We start from the raw sequence: 21,786 nt of genomic DNA, 5'->3' as shown, positions 1-21,786 counted from the left end.
AACGCAATCGAAGAACGATGCTAAAGGAGATAAACCAAAGTGTGCGGTTAAGGTACCGTTTGATACCTTTGAAATGAGTACAGCAATATACGAGGCGTGAAATACGATCGAAAATAAAAAAACTGTAAAAGTCGGATTATATTTACACTCGGAAACAAATGTAACCAAAAAAAATTTGAGAGTAAAAAAAACTAAACAAATCACATTATTTAAAGATTGTACTCACAGTCTCACAACTAGCGCTGCTCGGAAACATAATGGGTTCCTCGTATTTGATATTACACACTGGCACCTGTTCAATACTCACAATGGTAAATATCTGTTTAAGACACATGGCAGTGTTGGAGTATATGTGGCTTAACACTACACCATTAAACGTTACCGTTTGAACACGTCGGAACTGATCTTCTCGGGTGACCGATAGTTATTTCTAACACTTATAACTCTGAATTTTTACTCAATGGACCGAAAGATGAGGGCAATACAGTACCGGCCAAGCAATTATGTCATTTGACAAAAAGGGCACATATACAACAACACGATTAGTGATATCAAATTGACTAATACAGATGAATAATACTGTACATTGTGAATGGATGTAAACATCGACATAAATATATTAATGATTATATATCTTACAAATCACAAACTCACTGGAATGGGAGCGGGGGGGGGGGGGGAGCGGGGGGGGGGGGGCAGTTGAACAAACCTCGTATGTCTTTTGAATCGATCTTTTTTTTTTCTTTTTTCTTTTTTTCTCGATGTTACCACGACAGGCTCATATTCAGACATGTAGTGAAATCCTACTGGAGAGGGGCGAATGGTTGCGCCCGACACATATTACAACAGTCTTTGCTATTTACATGAGGTACATAAATAAAGTTCTTGGGTTAAAGTGTTTATAGCGTGTTTTTAAAGTACCATAGATGTGGAAACTGACTTTGCCGCTGAAAGGCGTCACTTTAACTGTGTTTTTTTGCCGAAACGGAGCACGTCTGAAAAAACAGTGAGAATTAGCTGTGAGCTTTTGCTTATAAAACCAGAAGTGAGTCGCTTATATTGTTATATAAGCCTGTATGAATTTAACATGAGGCCGTAAATTGTGATATGTTCGAAAAATTCATATCAGCTGCTGTGGATTTGGAATGAATCAAACCAGTTTGTCAAGTCCACTTGCTTTAAATGAAAAGTGGACCAGCTAGCTGCATGTATCTACTGTAGTTTTAACTTTCATGAACTTTGAAGTGGCTTTCAACGCTTTCTTGGTGCTTTGGCCCATTCACTCTCCCTCTCCCCCCTCGTCGTCGTCCTCTTCCTCCTCGTTGCCGTCGTCCCCTTCCTCACCGGGTTCCATCAGTTCCTTCTTTACAGAGAGCTGGCTAGTGTTAGCCTGAGGCCCTAAGGGTCTCTGGGGGTCGTGGTTGGAGCAGCAGGGCCGGTTGTCCAGGGCAGACACTGCCAGCTGTCCTCTCTCATGCTCTCGGCAGAAGGAGGCGGGGCAGAAGTGGCAGAAGGAGGCGGCGGCGCGCTGGCACACGCTGCACTGATGCCAGGGGCATTCCCATCGCCCTGAGAAGGACAGAAGAAACGCATCAATAGCACAACAGGAAAGCAGCTCAAGGGAACTTTTGCTACTCTCATACAGGCAATATTACTTTTCTATTTAAAACCGTAACTCTCGCCAAAATGCAACCTGGGGTCTTTTTGTGAACAGAGTCATACTTTCGTTTAAAAGCATTATTAGGATGGAAATGCCACTTTTAAGATTGACTGTATTTTCGTTTTTGGTTAAATTGCCTTTTGAATGGGAGTGCATGGGGCACTACTGTGATAGCATCAAAATCACTATTTTTAAAACACTAAGGCGGCTCGACACAACATGAAAATTTGCTCGAAGTATCACCAGGCCCTCTACACAAAAGACACTAAACGAAAGTTTGACTCGGGTAGATTCACAAAAAGACCCTAGGTTGCATTTTGGCAAGAGCTACGCTTTAATAGATTAATATTGGCAACATCTCCTTCTGATTGAATTGTCTCTCCATCAATTAGGGTTAGAAGAACTGTTGCCAAAAACGCTAGAAACATAATAACAGCAATAATAATCCAATAATAGATTCCTAAGCATTTGCCTATTTAAATGCAAACACAGTGACTTTTTTTTTTTGGCCAGGCAGTGTATTTTTTCTTTTCTTTCGAATATCATGAATTATTAATTCATAAATAAAGTTATAAAGTGGGGAGTCACACAACATGACATTTTACAACCTGAACTAATCTTGTGTGTCATAAAAGGTCAAATTAACAGCTATTTTCAGAGACTTGTTGGCCTTGACACGATCAGGAAGGTCTGCAGGGGTCCGCTCTATGATATCATTTCTGTTTTTTTTTTGTTTTTTTTTTGTTTTTTTGCATATAAGTTTTGGTCAAAATGAAGAAAATATATTTGATAAATAAATGTAAATTCATATATAAAAAAAACACAAAAACATTTTACTTACAAATAAAAATGTTTTCTCTTAAGAAATGAGATTATTAAACTAAAGTTTTTATTTTTTTATGTAATAATTTCATGCTTTTAGTGAGATCCCTCCTTTATTTATAATTCATTATTTATGACATCAGGACGGTTGTATTATCTTGACAATTTTTTTTTTCATTATTAAAAAATCTGAGCTGAGATGTACCTCTGGCAATTGTTGTAATACAACCCTGATCTATATTGTAAACATTAATGGTATGGAAATCTAAATGTAACAAAAGTCCATCCAGAATGTGGCAGCATTGGTCACCTCAGGAAGCATTACAGTGAAATTCCCAGAGTCGACAAGAAGAGCTGAAGTGACGGACAGCACGTACCGTATGGAGGTTTAGTGAGGTTCAGGCAGAGGAGATGGTAGGCCTTCGGGCAATCTTTTTTGTCACACATGACCAGCTCTCCTCCCTCTCCACAGCAGTAGCAGTAATACTCATGGGTCTGTTTGCTCTCCGTCTTCAGTTTGCGCTTCTTGGGCTTGAGTTTAGCATTGCGCACCTTCTCTTCCCTCTCCATAACCACTGCACTCTACAGGAAGTGAAACAAGGTTTAAGACGGACATGATGATGATGATGATAGAAAAATAAAAGGACAAGGAACCAAGAGAAAAACAAACATCAAACTAGAGTTAAATAAAGCGCAAATGCACCTCAGCTATTGGACACTTCAGAGAATTGTCAATGGTGCAACAGGAAATCGTGGGTAAGCACTTCATGTGTTCCTGTCTAATTCAATTAGGCTTTACCTTGGGTTTGACTCCAAGAAAACCACTGCAGTTCTCTGCCCCGCAGTGGCACGATGTCCTCCCATTACCCAGACAGTCCAGGTTGTAATTAAAGGTCAATTCCGTGTCTGAAGAAAATATGATTGTCCATTAGCTTCTAAACAAACATTGTGTCACTTTTTCAAAGAAAATACTTAATATTTCTTACCAGCAGCGATATCACACAAAGTGAAGAGTCCTATCCGCACATCTCCGTTCACGGTCCACTTCTGAGTCTCACAGTTGGGACTGCAGCTGTGGTTCATAAAGCGTGACAAATTCCCTTTGGGTCCAGCATCAATCACACGATCCTGAGAAACACAGGAGGGTCGCCTTTAATAGAGCTGAGATGACGTGATAATGTGACATGCACAAAGTGGACATGAAACAGTAGTACCTTTGTGAGGGTCAGCATGTAAAAGTTGGTCACGTGATTCTCATTAGCATTTCGTATTCGTTGCTTGCACTCCTCGGAGTCAATCAGTTCCCCAACATACTCCATGACGAAATCCCCCTAAATGCAACCAAACAATGGCCAAAAGATCAGTTAAAAACATCGGACACATAATGACGTTCAAACATCAGGTAGACAATATTGACAAAAAGCTTTTCACATCAAATATGTCACACTGATTATTTTAGACATTCCAAAAAAGTAAGAATACCTGAATTAATTGTTATACATAAATTAAATTACATGTATTTATTTAATGTATTAGTATTTATTATTATAATGAATAATTTGAATAAATAATGTGTGATATTTCAGATATTTTTAGGGCTAAAAGCAGGCCACCATCTCTAAAATAAATAAATAAATACATAAAATAAAAGTATTCTTCTTACATTTACTTCTTTAAAAAATACTATAGATACTACTCTCACCAACAGCAATTTCTGACCTATTCAATAATTTTGAGCTGAGCAAAAGAGTGTTATTTTTAGTATTTTTACATACTATTACTAATTATTTATTACTATAGTAATATTTATTAATATTTTGAATTAGCTTTTATTTTTCATTTTTTTTAGTTTTCATTTGAACTTGTTCAATTATTAGTAACTTTGGAATATGTTTTTCTAAAAAATCCTTTATTTATTTTTATTTTTTTATCATTTTTCTTTCCAGTTAATAATTTTAGTGGTTCAACTTAAACTTAAAGGGATAGTTCACCCTAAAATGAAAATTCTGTCATAATTTACTCAAATTGTTCCAAACCTGTATGAATTTCTTTCTTCAATTGAACAAAAGAAGATCTTTTATTTTATTTTATTCGGTAACCAAACAGTTGACGGACCCCATTGACTTCGATAGAACAAGAAAAAAATACTATGAAGTCAATGGGGCCCATCAACTGTTGGGAAATTCATACAGGTTTGGAACAACTTAAGGGTGAGTAAATTACAGAATATTTAATATTTCTAGGCTGAACTATCCTTTTAAGCTAGTTGTCAATGCGACATTTCAAATTTTAACTATTTCAATTAACACAAATATTTTAATAGTTTTGGTTTATAATAACCCTGTAGCATACCTAGAAATATTTAGTCACTATAGGAATTTACAACACTTAAGTTTTTTTTTATTTCAAAGACGTTTCCAACTTTTCTGGATTAAAGATCCAGGCCATTAGTGCTATTAGACTTGATGCTCAGACATCCAAACTCTCACCTTCTTGAGGTCCTGCTTGGTCTTTAGGCCCCACCCTCGGCCGCTGGTCTTAATGACCTCAGTGTCAGGGTAGAGGCGCTTGGAGAAGCACTGGTTGTGGCAGTGGTCACCTGCGGGACAGACTTGCGGGTGGCACTCGTACAGCATCATGCGGTTCAAGCATTGAGAGTCCTGGCTGCACGGATGTTCATCTGAGTGTTTGCAGTTGCAACGTGGGATCTCCGAGAGGTCAGCGACGTGCAACTGCACCTTCCCAACTGGCTTATTGGACTGAGGTAAGAAACAAGGACAAGTATACAGAACTTAAGTTTGTTTTATTATGATTTTTGCTTTTTTTTTTTTTGTACAGTCGCATTGTAGAGTAATTAATATGAAAGCTGTATACAAAACGGATGGGCCGTATTATGGTACCATTTGCCAGTAGAAATGTGTCAAGCAATAGGTCAGATTATATATACAAATATTTACTAACAATGAGCAATACATTTGTTGCAGTACTTATTAATCTTTGTTAACATTAATTAATAAAAATACAACTTTTCATTTTTAGTTAATGTTAGTTGAGGTTCATTAACTAATGTTAACAGATACGACGTTTGATTTGAATCCCGTATTGTTTAATGTTGAGCTTAACATTAACAGATTAATAAATGCTTTAGAAATATTTTCCATTGTTAGGTCATGTTAACTAATGTAGTTCAGAAATGTTAACAAATGAAAGCTTATTGTAAAGTGTTACAGAGCAAACTATGAACTATAAACAATATTTTGACAATGTTTAAAAAAAATATTGAAATTATAGATAGATAGAGGATTTGAACTAGATCCTGTACCTTGATAAGTTTGTATGGTGGGGGTCTGCGAGAGTTGCGCTCCTGTTCGAGGGCCTCCTTGGTTTCTCGCTGTGCTTTTAGTTCCTGGAACCTTTTTCCTGCCTCCTCAAGTGCTTTACACACAAAAAACATTTAGATGACAATTTAGCTTGACATTTATTCAAGACAGTCATCACCTTTACATGCAACATATGGCTAATTAATATAAAAGAATAATAAAACTAGTATCTCACCTTTTTTAAATGTCTTATTGATGCCAACCTGCCCCTCAGCAAAGTTCTTATCACTCTCAACATATGGGAAAACTCTGCCCTGGTTTATCCAGTAATAGTCATGTGATCCAAAGAAAAAGACTGGAAAGTCGCCAATGTCATGCTTGAGGCTCTGGATGTTGGAGGGAACCAGGCGAGGGTTGCATATCTCAGCGGGCCACCACCTACACATGGTTCAACATCAACATTTAGTCTACAACTTATTCACTGGTCACACAGTTGAAATTTAGACATCATCTTCTTGGAAAACAAAACAAAAATTCTGATGACTCATGATGCACTTGAAGGCGTGTCCAAATGTTTGTCCAATCAAAGCTCAATACAGGTGTGTATGGATGATTTTAAAACATAGGTACAGTTTAAAAAGAAAATGGTTATCATCAAGCCATTTTTATGGACTTATTCACATAAATTCTAAATTTGAAGAACAACAAAAACAGCCCATCAAAAATTAAGTCTGCAAGTCAGAAATTGCTTTAGAGGCAGATTTTTTTTATGCATTACATTTTTTATATATTCTTTAAAAATATACAATAAAAAAAAAAAAAATCATACATTTAATTATTATTCATTTATTATATAAATATTATGCATTTACTATATTCTAGATTATTCTGCATCAGATTTTGTGCGAATATCTTTGGTGAAATTTTTAACATATATATTTTTTGTGCCATGAACATGCCTTTAGTTTAGTAAAACACATTGTAAGAGACTTTCAACAGTCGAACGGACGTACCTGTAGTTGCCCAGCTTCACCCAGACTATCTGCTTATAGTGAGGCTTCTTTCCCGCTCTGCATTCCCCACACAGCCACGTCCCCTCTGGCATCTCCATGTTCAAGCACTCGGGGTGGAATGAGGCGGGACAGGCCTCACAACACAACAGTCTTCCTCCTTTTTGACAAGCACACACACGCACATAAACACAGAATCGAATAAACGGGCCCACAGTATCACCACATGCTTGTCCATTCCCAATAAGGCGGTATTCCACAAACCTCATCCATGAGCATGTCAGAATCAGACAGTTATATTTCCTCTGAGATCAACATTCAACGTATACGTTTAAATTCTAAATGCCAATTTGAAGTTAAATTTGACAGGCTCAAAAGACAGGGTTTGATGACTAACACCTTTCACCATTGTTAATGTGCTTTTTTTTGTGCCAGGTGATTAAATAAGCAGCCAATAGTGAATGATCATAGGGGGGGTGGGGGACTATGGGAAACATGCCGTGATGCACACTGACTGATTGTCCGCATTAACATCACCTGCAGTACACTAGTAGACACAGAGCATGTATTTTGGATGGTGTCATTTAAAATGCTTGGTTTGACTGACAAGTAAAATAGGGCTGATGGACAGCAAAGGAAGGAGCGCATCAGTGAGTGCCCACTTTTCCAGCCGCTTTGGTTCCGGGAGTGTTTTTCCCATTCATTTTCTCCAGAAGGAATTTGAAAAAAAAAAACTTAAATAAAGAGTTCTGAACCAAACCAATCACAACATCATAATTATTTAAGCAAAACAATTATTTAGTATTTAATTTATGATGAAATGAACAACTCATCCCATGAATCATCACAAATTACATAGGTAAAATATTTTTAAAAGGTACAATATACATGAAACCTATACATTTTACATTACTCACTCTGGTGTTGTTCTAATGCAGAATGCCCTTTTTTCTTTTTCGCACCACAAAAGGATAATTCAAATTAAAAAGAATTGTCATGCTCACGCTCGTCCATACAATTGCAGTGAATAGAGACCAGCATAAAGCTTTTAAAAAAAGAGATATAAAAGTATAACACAACGGTCCCATCGACATGTGTGTGTGTCTTATATCCCACGTGTTCTGGTGGTATACGATAGGGTTTATGTATTTAAAGAAGATCCTAACCTTGGCCGTTGGTTTTCTGTGCACGGCTGTGCCCCGTGTGCGTTTATGAGACGTTTTGAGATTGTGAACAATCAAGACTAAGAAAAGTGCAACATGAAATACAATCCATGTACTTTCTTCTTAAGTTATGTTCACATCTGTCTTGTCATTCTGACTCTCATCAGACAAACGGAGTTCCAGCCCAGAGATATTCAACTCAGGGAAGAAAGTACACAGATACTTTTTTTGGTGTGATTTCCAGGCGTAATTCATGTCACATGACTACACAACTTGTGTGCTTTTTCAGAGTGAACTGCGGCGCTAATGGAGTCTACGAACGAACTTGCGCCGTGCACAGACAACCAACAGCCAAGGTCAGCATTTCGTTAAATAATACATTAAGTTTCCGTTTGTTTTTTTAGCAAACCTTATATTACACCCCCAGAACACGAGGGATATACGACACGTTTTGTGATACTTTTGCATCTTCTTTTAAAAGCTTGATCCTGGTCACTATTCACTGCCACAATACGGACGGGCGCAAGCAATCTTTTTTTTTTAAATGTCCCTTTTTATGGTCCGAAAAAGACAAAAAAGGCATCATACAATAAAACAACACCAGGGTGCGTAAATTATGACTTAATCTTTTTTTTAAATGTCAAGTCAAACTGATATCTCACTGACTAGCTTTAACAGAAGCATCATTGACGCTCAAGATGTAGAAGTTACATCTTGTTACATCTTAAAAAAATCTATTTTTCTATGGACAAAATGAATGGGATTTTTTACTTCTGGGACCCTGCTGTTGGCTCTATTAAAATTGCCATCCAAAATATGTTTATGTTCAGAGGGTGGTAGGGTATAATTGTGCTCAAGCAAAACAAGCCAAACAATTAATGCTAAGCCGAACTGTGTTACGGACTCAGAATAATCTGAATGACATATCATAACCTAGTTAAATTCCCAGGAATCTGTTAGAAGCATTTATAGGTAGACAAAGATTTGACTTACGGTGCCTTCTATCCCAAAAATTGTTAATCCAAATTAATTTAAAAGGCTGCGATCTGATTTTAAAGTAAAGAACTATGAAAATTGAAGATATTTGTTGTTGCGTGTTATTTCAAGCCCACTATGTGCATTAGAAGCAGCGTGATGGTGAAAAATAAAGAGCAATAAAATGGCCCCAAAAAATAAACAAATAAAAAGTAGCAATAAGACAGCTGTGAAAGCATACAGATGGCAAACTACATAAACCAAGAAAACATGATTTTACCTTTCCCAATATTCTTTTTGGTAGCTGACGAAGAAGAAGGAATCATAGGTAATTTCATCAACTCAGCACGATTTGACTCAGTCAGAAGGTAGTGCGACTTAAAGGTATATGAACTTAATATGGTGTCAGTATGGTCGTGCACTAAAAGCCCTACACGAGACAAACAGGAAAAGTCATGAGTAATGAAACTACCCATGATTCCAGAAAACACACATTAGGGAAAAAAAAAGACACGTGATTAAATAAGTAGTCCTGAAAAGAGAACACAAAAAAGGAGAGTCTAAAGAGGAATACTGCAGTGTTAGAGTGGGAGCTTTAGGGATTTGCTTGATCAAATTTGTTCTGGAAAAACAATTCTTTCTGGCAGTTCTCTGCTTTTAATGCTAGCCAAATGTTAAATGAACAATTCATTCAAATATGTAAATTGAGTTATTTATTCATCCTCATGTTGCTCCAAACCTATCTTTCCGTGAATAAAGACTTCAATTTTAGCTTCAGCAGACTTAGGCAACATAGGCTACATTCAAACTGTCAGTTATAACATCAAGGAGCCAATATCAAAATGTCCTCTGTGTATAGGGAATGCCGGTACTGACCGCACATTTTAGGCTACAAGATAAGATGTAAACGATGCTCAGGATCTGTTGCGCACCAAATCCTCCACCATCATTCAGTTATCTCTCCTTATTCTCATCACATGATAAGTGAAATCTGACTCCTGTTGCAACTCTGCTTTCAGTTTATAATTGTTGAGTTCCTTGTCCAACTGAACCAAATGTTTTATTTTTTATTTTTTATAAAAAAGCTAAATGAGAGTGGGGGTGGAGTTATGTAATCGGTGTACGGCCAAACACAGCAATAGTAACAGTCCTGAAATTTGCAGGTGTGAGTTTGCTCATAGAATGATCTTGTCACTCACATAAATAACTGAATTGTGTGTGAAAGTAACTTAAATACAGAACTGACAACTGTATTTTGTTGCTGTGCGAGCATGGCCATAGAGACTACTTCCATACGTTTATGATACTATTGATTCTCATTTGACCTTGAAAACTTCAGTCCTCAATTGCAACTGCATGGGGAAAAAACAACAACCACAACATTCTTCTTTTTGCATGTCAGAAATAAAGTGAAACGAGTTGGCACAACATGAGGGTGAGTAAATGACATATTTAACTCCTTTAATGACATAGGTTGTATAATAACAAATATTGGTTTTAAGGATCAAATGACATGCAGCTGCTCCCATGCCAACACAGACAAATTCAGTTTAGCATTACCAATTAGTTCCTGGAGAAATTAGAGTGTTAGATATTTTCTAAAAAAGCGGGAAGGTGTCTGAATCTGATCATTTCAAAACTTGAAGATGCAATCAGTGATTTTCACTAATGTGTATATTCTAAGAAACCAACGCTGAGTGCATTTACATGTGCAACAAAACACTATACAAAATCAGTGCATTAAAAATACCCATTTACGCATGAAAATCTTGATTATTTTGGGGGGGTTTAGGTCTAGGCATATTATAGACTTATTAAACAACTGCTGTAAGATTCTTAATTGTACGCACTCATTGACATTCATTTAAAGATACACAATATTGTGAAGATATTTGGTATCACTCAATATTACTTTATTATATTAAACTAGATATAACTTTAGGTCTGATATTAAACATGTAATTTCTCATTTTACTTGTATATATATATATATATATATATATAAATTAATTATTAAGGCAATAATCTCTATATCTGTGCATCCCTACTAAAAATGATAGCAATAAGCTAAAGATAGTAAGACCTAACTTTCTTTTTTACAATTTTGCCATTTACAAAACGAATAAATTAAAAGATGTTCATTAATTGCTCACTGGAAAGTCTTAAATTATTAATGATGATTTTTTTCTTTTTTTTTCATTTTAAAAGTTCAAAATTAGATTTTTAATTTTGAGTTCAATCTCAGTCCTTCCCCAGAAGAATCACAGACAATTAAAATGTTACTAATTAGTAGGAAACAAACATGATCTGATGGATCACGAACACACAGTACATTTAACAGTAAAGGATTAGATGACAAGAGAGAAGGTCAGAGGTCACATTAGTGTCCTACTCTTAAAGAGAAGGAACATTGAACACTGCAAAGGATGACACCAGAGAACATTAAAATTCTAATGTGGTGAGAAGACTGTTAAAAAGTGTTGGATTCACTAAGTGCACATATGTTTTGACAAGAACTCATTTAAATGTCATTTAAAGTGTGATACGATGAACACACAAATCTAATCAACTCAGTAATTCGAACATTAGCTATTATGCAGGGACTGGAGAATGTCAGGCTAAACGTACCTCGAGCGCAGATGAAACACCAGCCTACGTTTACAGGTGAGGAAAAGTGTCCGTTCTTCCTGGAACTGGAGTGGTTGCTACATATGATGATGTGGGGTGTTATCAACAGACTGCCAGCCGCCACACAGCCGTCTCCTGTGTGATACGCCACCGGACAGCGGATACATCGCATCATACGGCCTAAAAGAAAAAAGAAAAACTGAGGCTGGCCGATGTGTCTCTATGTTTCAGGAAAATGCTTCTGTAAAATTCAATGAATGAGTTCAATATATCTGTGGTGTACCTTTGCAAGCTTTGTGAAAGTCTCTGTCGAGACAGCATGTGGCACAGGTGTGCTGAGGGCAGCGGAGGCCTTTAGTATCGGTGGTGGTGCCAGTGAACTTGCGGGCACAGGTATCGTGGTAAAAACGGCCACAGCCGTTCACCGAACACCGCTTAACATCACCCTCCATGTCCTTGCAGGAGAAACAAGGGTGGGAACCTGGAGAAAGTGACAGCGACAAACAGATTAGACTCCGCAAATTATTAAAAACACTTTTTTCTTCAGTGTTCAACTAAAATTCAAATTCTCAGAAAAAATGAAATGCATGACATTTTGACCGTTTTGAATCTATTCACATTAAAGATACAATATGTCATTTTTTTCGCCGCTAGGGGTCGCTAACCTCTTACAATAACAAAGGCGTAGGTTGATGACGCAACTTTTTCTGCCGAATTATGGAACTTGTCGTCAAGCCGATGGATCTAATAATGTTTATGATGAGTGAATACATTGATGTTTTTATCATGACTGTGGTATGAAGCAGGGCGCAATTGCTAATAAGAGAGACACATATCAGCACCACACGCGAGTCTCGCAGATATAAAGGAATAAGGACATCTCATTTCTACCGAACTACCCGCAAGTGCTGAATTACTAGTTACTCACACAGGTCAGTTTACTGGACGAATTAAACTTGTGAGGAAACGCAGCGCTGTTTCACTTGGTCTACACTATCACACCATCTTTGGGAACTTTTGAGATATTGTAAGTACACAACTGCAGGAAATATATCACACTGTGCAAATAATATCACACATATTTTATTACAAAATTCTTACATATTGTACCTTTAAGATATTGTATTGCTATAGAGATCTATTGGTGGGTTGTTTAACTGATTACAGCTTTTGAACAAATCACAAATCAGATGTATTGCTCACCTGTCTTACACTCTGGACACAGTAGTTCACCCTCTGTTCCACTGTTAGATCCCATACACTCTGGATGAAACAGCCTGTTACAGTCTCCCTCACAGCTCACCAAAGAATCCCCGAATGTTTCACACACCTATGAGATTGTACAGAAGAACCACAACAACACATTCTTATTACACCTGAAAGAGTCATACAAAATCTGATCTACTATTTTACATTTCTATGAAAGCGTGTACAATTTACTTAGTTTACTTACAATTGTTAAATTTAACAATTATGATTTTTTTTTTAGCAATTGCTAATAGTTTATATCGCTCAACTCTGATTTATTTTTCGTAATTCAGAGTTTGTATTTCACAATTCTGACGTTTCCCTTGCAAATTCCGAGTTTAGATATAAAACTTGGGGTTTGGTAATAGATTGATAATAATAATAAATGTTTCTTGAGCATCAAATCAGCATATTAGAATGATTTCTGAAGGATCATGTGACAATGATTAATGATGCTGAAAATTCAGCTTTGATCACAGGAATAAATTACCGTACATTTTTAAAGATATAATACAGAAAACAGTTCTATTAAATTGTAACAATATTACTGTTTTTACTGTATTTTTGGTCAAATAAGTGCAGCCTTGGTGAGCATAAGACACTTTGTTCAAAAATGTAAAAAAAAAAAAAAAAAAAAAAAAAGCCAACCCCAAACTTTTGAACAGTATATACCGGTAGTGTCATTATATATGTTATATAAAAAGTGTTTATATTGCTCACATGGCAGACTGTGTCCTTTTTTGAGGAATTTCCTCCCTGGCGGGACAAGCTGGAGTCCACGGACTGTGCATCAGATCCGTCAGCATCTACTGTAGCAGGACTGTCCGAGCGCTTCCCAAATCCGGTCTACCAGGGATGCAAAAATGTGACTTTAAAGCCAGAACCCATATGTCATTTGGCAACAAAACATGCTAAACATTCAAATTTGTCATAACAATTGTGTAACCCAAGAAGGACAGTATCACTCAGGTGTCAATCAACGGATCCTGCTCGTACTGTGGCTGTATTTTTGAGTCTAGTCTGACCTGTGGGTCATTGAGGCCTCTGGAGTCCGAATCAGAAGTATCTCTGTACAGTGAGCTGGCCATCTCCACATCAGTAGATGCTCTGCTGCGTTTCTTCAGTGGTTTACACGAGTCGGAGATCTCACTGGCACCTACAGGATTGAAGAAGTGTTAGTAGGGGGGTATTGATATAAATGAATTTATAGGCTGACCATTTAAAACGTTACATCTAAGAAAACTATTAAGAACAAATTAAATGTAAAATTCGTCTTGCAGTGTCAAGCACCTTTTTGCGACCCTGTTCTGAAATCCATCTGAGGTGCTGTTTCAGCCTGAAGAATAAAACAAACAAATTCTTTAAAAGTGATGTTTGTTTACATTTTTTTAATTATAAATAACAGGTTCGCATCGTCATCTGATTTGGATCATTCCTTTAGTAGAACTAGGTTGGTGGTGAAAACAAATTAATGCAACGCGTTTGTTGGATTCCTCACTTACAATAATTCAATAGTACAAATTGATGCGCTCTACCTGTTCTTTCTTCACTTTCTTTTTTGGCACTGGTTCCACACTCTTCTCCGACTCGGAACGGCTTCGCACAGACCGCCGCTGCTGCTTTCTCTCTGGCATCACACACACAGGGGATGTTTTCATAGATCAGACTTATACCGCAAAGGACATCTGAATATCTCTGGTCAAAGGGAGTTTGTGTAACTCATCAATACCTGTGGATTGCTCTGCTGAAGCGTGCTCGGCGCTCTCCTGGTCACTCCAGCCTGAGGGAGACGCAGCTCGCTCCTCTTCACTGGAACACGTCTCTGCTTCTGCTTTATCACTGGAGCCCTATTGTGGAATAGATTGAGAATTACCAACTACTGCTTGTCAGAAAAGCTGCAATTTCTTCTTAATGCATGAAGAGTGAGCGCAGAGCCATCATTTTGTGTAAGCTAGTTGCAGCTTAGTAATTAACTAAATTGTAGGCTATAATAGCTTTGCATGTATATTAACAACATTTTAAACAAACTTCATACATTATACTGGATAAGTAATGCTTCAAAGAAAATTTGATGACGTTTATTCTAGACTAGCTAACCGAAAAGTTATCATCTAGTTAGTATACCCTGACTTAAATGAGTCAGATGGGCAAGCTAGCTAATATTGGCAAATGTGGGTGCAAAATCAACATAATAACAAACTTATAAAATTAGTATACCAAGTTGCACTAGTTATTATGCAAATAGCCAGTGTTATTTAGTATCCATTTTACTATAGTATTTTTGTATATTTCCTGTTCCCTTTTGTTTTTATATTTTCAGAATGTTGTAATTTTGTTGTGCTGGTGATTATTTTTTTTATTTCTTTTTAGCAAGCTTTCTTTTAATTTCAATTTATTTAATTTCAGTTAGTTCATATCTATTTATCTGAGTTTATTAAGTCAAAGATCTTAATCTAATATTTATTTTTATTTCAGCTTTATTTTAATTTAAAAAAAAATTTTGGTCCCACTTTATATTAAGTGGCTTTAAGTACTATGTACTTACATTGAAATTACTAATTTGATACAATGGACTTATTGTGTACATACATGTTTTTACATTGTACTTATATTTTTAAAATACCTGCATGTAATTACAGCGGTAATTAATGTATGTAATTACATTCGTAATTACACTGTTGACCTGTCCCTTACACCTTAACCCACCCTTAAACTTAACCATACCAGCACACCTGTCCCTAACCTTACCCGTATCACACCGCAATAGCAGCAAAAGTGTTTTACAATAAAACATGAACACAATAAGTACATTGTACTTATTTTTCGATGTAAGTACATAGTACTTAAAGCCAATTAATATAAAGTGGGACCATTTTTGGTCATTGGTTTTAGTAAACAGTAACAACACATCTGCTGTTGAAAAAAAGAAATATTACATGTGAAAAAACATACGGTAACACTTTAGTTTAGGGTCCAATTTTCTAAAGCACATATTAATGCTTTATTCTGCATGATAATATCAATCCTTCCCAATACCTAAACGTAACAACTACCTTAATAAATATTAATAAGCAGAAATTAGGAGTTTGAGGCAAAAGTCGTAGCTAATAGTTACTTAGTAGTGAGAATTGGACCCTAAACTAAAGTGTAACCGAACATACACAGTAACTTGTGGGAGGGAACTAGTGTTCAGACTGAAGAAATTGTAGCAATGTAATTACACATTTTTTAAATTAAGTTTCGACGTTTGGCTTACACTTTTATTTATGGAACTGACATGACAGTGATTGATGGTGCCATGATATTATTTACTGTAGCAGACTTCCTCATGTTCACAAGCATTTTTTCCATTCTTACCTCAGGTGACTGAACCTGATCGCTGGGCCTCTCCTCACTCTCTGTCGTCTTAGGTAAGTCCACCTTTTGCTTTGGGAGTTGCCAGTCACACTTTATGATCTCCACGTTGAGTTTCTTCATGGTAATGGAGAGCGGGAGGAGCTTGCGGGCTGCAGCGGTCCTCCAAGGTGTCCTGACTGGAGGTGGGGAGGGTTCCTGTGGGTGGGGATCTGGTTTTGGTGGGCTACTGGGTTGCTCTTGGTCCATTTCATCCTCTCCCTGATTGGGAGATGATGGTTCCCCACTACTATTGATGCTGCACTGCCTCCGCGGCTGCTGCCGACGAGGCACAGGCTCCTCTTTGGCTCCGGCACTGCCTTTAGAGCGTCTTTGTTTGCGTTCAGGCCGGTTTTTACCAGTTGCCTTAGGTGAGGTCACAGTTTCAGTTTCAGTTTCAGCAACAGCAACAGCACCAGCAGCAGCACCTGGTTCCTTGTCGATATAGATGAAGGTGTAGGTCTCGTTGCGTTCTTCTCGTGTCATCTGCAGTGCGGCTTCAGCGTGACCCACACCCACTTGCCACTGGGCACGCTCCTTCTGTGACTGAGGCTTCAGCAACTTTAAAATATATAAACCACATAATGAGCACTCAGAAATGACTACAGAAAGGAGGGCACCAAATTTAGAGGTATATGGGATACCTTTTGTTTCTCCGTTGGGTTGGTTGTCTTCCGGAGTGTTTCTGCTTGCAACTCCTCAAATTGGCTCTCACCCTGATACACCACAATTCTTTTCGCATGTATCCAGGCCCTCTCAGGGACACTCCCAAAGAATTGCACATGGTATTCCTTAACACCTTTCAGGAACCATGGAAGCAAGATATTAGAAACATACATTTTAAGCAAGCCAGTATAATTAGTAACCGAAATGCCCTACATGACCTTTCCCAAATTTCCTGATTTACAGTTGGGAGGAGTTGACACTATTTGCGAAATTCAGAGCCAATCTGCAGACTTGAGACGCTCAGAGTTGACAGGTTTCACAGAACATTGTGTAGCGTTTGATGGGCAAAGATTTTTTAGGTTCAATTTCATAACATTCAATATTTTGGGCTGATTTTAGAACATGTATTATTGACATTTGTCATGCATCTCCTAGCAATGAGGCACAATGTTTTTGCATGAGTTTATTAAGTTTGGAACGACTTGAAAGTCTGGTAGTGTGTGATCCTAACTCATCTAGTATATAGACTAACTCACATTGGACCATCATAGGCCAACCACTGGCAACAGACACGTTTGTCAGGTTTAGTTGGATCAATGTGTTTTCCCACAGGTTAATCGACATGTAACATCACTGATAATACCGGGATTTTCAATTAATTCCAATGGAAGTTGAACGCGAACACACACTCAGCGCCAGTGGACATGCACTATTATGAATGCACGTGCGCATTTTACTTTTGCTTTTGAATTAGCGCCAATTCAGGGGCTGCATTTGCTTGAATACTGGGTTCATTATTAATGAAAAACACAACAAAACAGTATAATGAGAAAATCGCTTAAATAGGCACTTTTACATTTTGCTTTGAAACCAAATCTTCTGCCTTTGTCTTGTCAGTCAACTCCTGCTGCTGATCTGAGCAGCTGAATTGAGCAGACATGTTCAGTTTGTAATTGTAGTGTCTGTTCTCTAACTGAACTAAATTATTTTTGGTGCCGGGGTGGGCAAGAGATAGTGTTGTGGCTGAACACCAGAAATACCGGCAACACAGACTTTTGCAGCAAGCCTAGTTAATTAATTTGTTACATTTATATAACGCTTTTCTCGGTTCTCAGGTGGAATCTCCTCAACCACCACCAATGTGCAACGCCCACCACACACCAGCTTACTGGTGGAGAGGAGACAGTGATGAAGTCAATCAGTATATGGGGATGATTAGGAGGCCATGATGGACAGAGGCCAAGGGGCAAATTTGACCAGGATGCCGGGGTTACACCCCTACTCTTTTTCGAAGGACATCCTGGGATTTTTAATGACCACAGAGAGTCAGGACCTCGGTTTAACGTCTCATCCGATCTCGTCCCATCTCTTTGACAGTATAGTGTCCCCGTCACTACACTGGGGCGTTAGGACCCACACAGACCACAGGGTGAGCGCCCCCTGCTGGCCTCACTAACACCTCTTCCAGCAGCAACCTGGTTTTCTCAGAAGGGCTCCCATCCAGGTAATAACCAGGCTCATCCCTGCTTAGCTTCAGTGGGCAACCAGTCTTAGGCTACAGGGTGATATGGCGTCTGTCGGTGCAGAGTAAATTAGCCTTACGATGCCCAGTTTCTCTATGTAACCATTTTCAAAGTCGGCAAGTGTATGATACAAAGTGTTTTAAAATCTGTTCAGATAGATTTGTGTAGAGTATTCCAACCTTAACAATATGTACTTGTAGTAGACAAGTTACCTCTCGTATTAAGACGTATATGAACGTTTGACTGAGGGTCTGATGACACCATGCATGGCCACCAAGGATACGTCCCAACCTTAGCCCACACCAAGTCACCGATCTCATACTCTTGACAAGAGCCAGTGCTAGTGATGACCGAAGGAAAGTGCTTTTCGACCTAAACAAGAACACAAGATTGTCTTGGATGAACAAGAACAGTAAGCATCTCATAAAACCAGAGATTCCCAAGAGTTTTCCAACATAAACAACTTTTAACATGTAAAAAATATGAAACTTACTTTCTGTTCCTTGGGTTCTGCTTTGGGGCTTTTGAGGGTTAAAGAAGGTTGCTCTTCTCTGAACGCAACATGACCTTCACTGGGCTGTGCGGGGTTGTGGACAACACTGGACCGTTCTTCCATGCCTTTGCATGGCTGCTGGCTCTCCTCTTCATGACAAGCACCATGCCTGCTGCTTCTCTTTTTCCTCTTCTCTTTCTTCTGCTCATGTCTTCTCCTTGAAGCCTCGCCGGACTGAAACTCTTGCAGCAGGTCCCCACACAGTGAGGACTCGAACAGCTCCCTGCCATTCTGGTAGGTCTTAATGATCTTTATTTTGATCTCTGGGGAGCTGGTCTTTTTTGGAGTGTTGGTAGATTGCACAGTGGGGTTGGAGACGGTGCTTTCATGAGGTGACAGGAGGGGTGGAGAAGAGGGCAAGAGCAAGGGAGGAGGGGGCGGCAACACGTGAGGCATTAAGTGAGAGACAGGAGGCGGGTGATGGTGGTGAGGTAACAGTGGAGGGTTATGTGGGTGATGTTGCTGCTGATGGTGGTGATGGTGAGGAGGATGATGAGGCTGGTGATGATGATGGGGATGAGGCGGAGGTGAGATGTGTGTTGGTGGCTTCTCCTGGACCACTGGGGGTCTCAATACTGTGCCCTCACCGAGCAGCAAACCATGATCGCCATAGTTTCGTATGGCACCGTAGCCATTGGCTGAGCCATTGGGGAACTGAGAGTACAAGGCAAACTTGGCCTGTTGCTCATAGGTACCTACACCTGTTGGGTAACCGTTTGTAATAACTGGGAGGTCTTCAGCAGGGTAAGAAAAGCCTGACTCCAAAGGAGACTCAAAGTTTTGCTGTCCTCCATCATCTCCTGGGTCACTGATGGCTTCATAGACATCCTCCTGTCTGATGTTGGCGGAGTCAATAAGCTGAGGGGGTTGCTGAATTGTGTTTCCCATGATCCCTTGCATGAAAGAGAAGGAGAAATCCATTGTTCTGCTCCAGCATCCTTAAGTTTCCCTTTTTCTTACAGGGCCTGCTGATATGATGAGGAGAAACAGACAAAATGTGTTTATGACGCATTAAAAAAACATTACCTTATCTTATCACATTTGTGAAACATTGCTCCAGGCAATAATAGTTATTAAACTATTTATTAAGTTTATTTTTTAGAAAAAATGGGTCAAGAATTTGTGGTTAATGCTTTGCGAAAAATAAGTCTGCGAGGGTACTAGGCTGCTTCTGCAACGCTGCAATCGCCCTCCCAAGGGATAAAGTTTACTCTAGTATACTCCAAGTTATGCCAACTTTCCCAGAATTTAGAAAGGAAACTTAAATTAGAAAGTTTAAATTGAATTCACACAGCCTGTTTGGCAGATTTACTTCAAATCAAACATGTCCAATACCATTTTCCTCATACTACATTCCCTCTACTCCCTGTATATTTGTAAACAATGCATTACAACAATATTAATGTAATTAAATTAAGTAAATCATATTTTTAATTTCTCATTCATTTATAAGGTTCTCTCTTTAATTAGAAGTACACTATGCCAGCTGGCCAAAATAAATACCATAAAAACAATGTTTATTTAGTCTATTTTGCTTGTTTTGTCTGTCCAGTAAGAACAGAAATAAAACCCGCTTAAGACTTTAATTTAGCACATAAACCACATCACTCAATGCCACAACAATAAAAGACTGTTTCTAAACAAACCAAGCTGTAAAATTGTGTTTCATGTCAAAGAAACAAACCTGCAATGACCAGCAGTTGGCTAACATTAGCCTGCTAGCGTTTTCTGGATAACAAAACAGAGCCGATATAAGCATACTGTTAATGTATAAACACACACAACTTAGTGTAAATGCTATATGGGCCACGAATAAACCAAATTATGTTCTTGTGTAACGTTAGTTAAAAACACAAATCCTGTTTTCCCAACATTCTTGTAAAGCGGACCCGTGTAATGTCGCTGCATTATATGAAAGGCGGCGTTAGCGGATGTGCTAATGTATGTACATGGGGAAAACATTAACACACGTACATCTTTGGTTTATCACGGGGGAATATTTTAAACATTCGTTTTTATTTGCCCACAATTGTATGTTTCTTAGTAAATTGCATCATGCGGAGAGCCTCAAAAACTGAAGAAGTGAATGCGAACATGCCAACATGGCTGCCCGTGCCCCTTTAAATCAAATTGGCCATATTACATTTCCATCAGGAAAAGGTGCGATGAAAACCATTTCTTTACTGTAACCAAAAGCAGAAATGCATGCAGCGCTTGTTTGAATTCAACGCGATATTATGAAACGAAGCATCGAAACAGCGGTAGAATAAAAGCGTCTGTACCTTCAGCGTGTTCCATTCTAAACAAATACACCAAATAAACTGGATTCCTGCTGCAGTTAACATACATATATCAACACAAAGACCTATGACTCCACGTTTTTTTTTAATCTAATCCGTTGTTTGGAAAGAAAATGGGGCTAGATCAGTCGTATGTCGATCCCCATAATAGGATGTGTGGCTGTGGAATCGGGAGAGGCCCCGTTTTTTTGCGGGATGCTCCTGCAGACCTAGGGAAATTTGGCTCCCATATATTTTATTATAGCCGTCTCCCTCCCTCTAGCTGTAACAAAAGCCCCTCTGCTTGAGGCCTCTGTCTCAGCGCCAAAATAAAATCTCCCCCATTGGCTGTGCAGTAAGATGTGAGGGGCATGTTGGGACGAGTAGTTTTCTTCTTCTTTTCTTATGATAACAACAAAATAAAACCATTAAAGTGAGATGATTAGGCTAGTATTGCTTGACACCAAAGCATTAAGCTGTAATGCACGTATTACAGAGTAAAACTATAATATCGTTTTTGTTTTCAATTTTACCATCATTTTATAG

The 21,786-nt window shown here is 38.3% G+C and overlaps 1 protein-coding gene across 6 annotated transcripts; it reads right to left on the bottom strand.

Annotated features, from left to right (window-relative positions):
* Nucleotides 1–757: 757 nt before the first annotated feature.
* nsd3 (nuclear receptor binding SET domain protein 3) lies at nucleotides 758–21,611 on the bottom strand. 6 transcript variants are annotated; one of them, XM_079600007.1, is made up of 24 exons: nucleotides 21,244–21,552; nucleotides 20,646–20,689; nucleotides 18,902–19,929; nucleotides 18,621–18,780; nucleotides 16,864–17,018; nucleotides 16,184–16,780; nucleotides 14,556–14,673; nucleotides 14,362–14,453; nucleotides 14,117–14,162; nucleotides 13,852–13,982; nucleotides 13,547–13,672; nucleotides 12,782–12,908; nucleotides 11,862–12,059; nucleotides 11,579–11,758; nucleotides 9,231–9,380; nucleotides 6,816–6,972; nucleotides 6,038–6,240; nucleotides 5,805–5,917; nucleotides 4,972–5,241; nucleotides 3,697–3,813; nucleotides 3,469–3,610; nucleotides 3,282–3,388; nucleotides 2,860–3,064; nucleotides 758–1,569 (listed from the first exon to the last, which is right to left on the bottom strand). In XM_079600007.1, exons 3-24 carry the CDS (start codon nucleotides 19,880–19,882, stop codon nucleotides 1,280–1,282), a joined length of 4,665 nt encoding a protein of 1,554 aa, XP_079456133.1. In that variant the 5' UTR covers nucleotides 19,883–19,929; nucleotides 20,646–20,689; nucleotides 21,244–21,552; the 3' UTR covers nucleotides 758–1,279. The 6 variants fall into 6 exon arrangements, with proteins under 6 accessions (XP_079456133.1, XP_079456136.1, XP_079456135.1 ...); XM_079600010.1 differs by having other exon boundaries at nucleotides 9,231–9,254; XM_079600009.1 differs by lacking the exon at nucleotides 20,646–20,689 and having other exon boundaries at nucleotides 9,231–9,254; nucleotides 21,244–21,611.
* Between the last annotated feature and the right edge of the window lie 175 nt (nucleotides 21,612–21,786).

The sequence above is a fragment of the Phoxinus phoxinus genome, assembly GCF_949152265.1.
Source record: "Phoxinus phoxinus genome assembly, chromosome: 23".
In the NCBI taxonomy this organism is placed as follows: Eukaryota; Metazoa; Chordata; class Actinopteri; order Cypriniformes; family Leuciscidae; genus Phoxinus; species Phoxinus phoxinus.
The sequence above is the reverse complement of the archived record's forward strand: the minus strand, read 5'-3'. Positions and strand labels throughout refer to the sequence as shown.

Bases quoted from the DNA above. Each gene is read 5' to 3' on its own strand.
- nsd3 (XM_079600006.1), bottom strand. From the start codon at position 19,882: ATGGATTTCTCCTTCTCTTTCATGCAAGGGATCATGGGAAACACAATT. The intron at 13,983-14,116 runs GTGCTTGACACT...TCAATCCTGTAG, and splicing joins CAGAACAGGGTCGCAAAAAG to GTGCCAGTGAGATCTCCGAC. The intron at 3,389-3,468 runs GTAAGAAATATT...TATTTTCTTCAG, and splicing joins TTTGTGTGATATCGCTGCTG to ACACGGAATTGACCTTTAAT.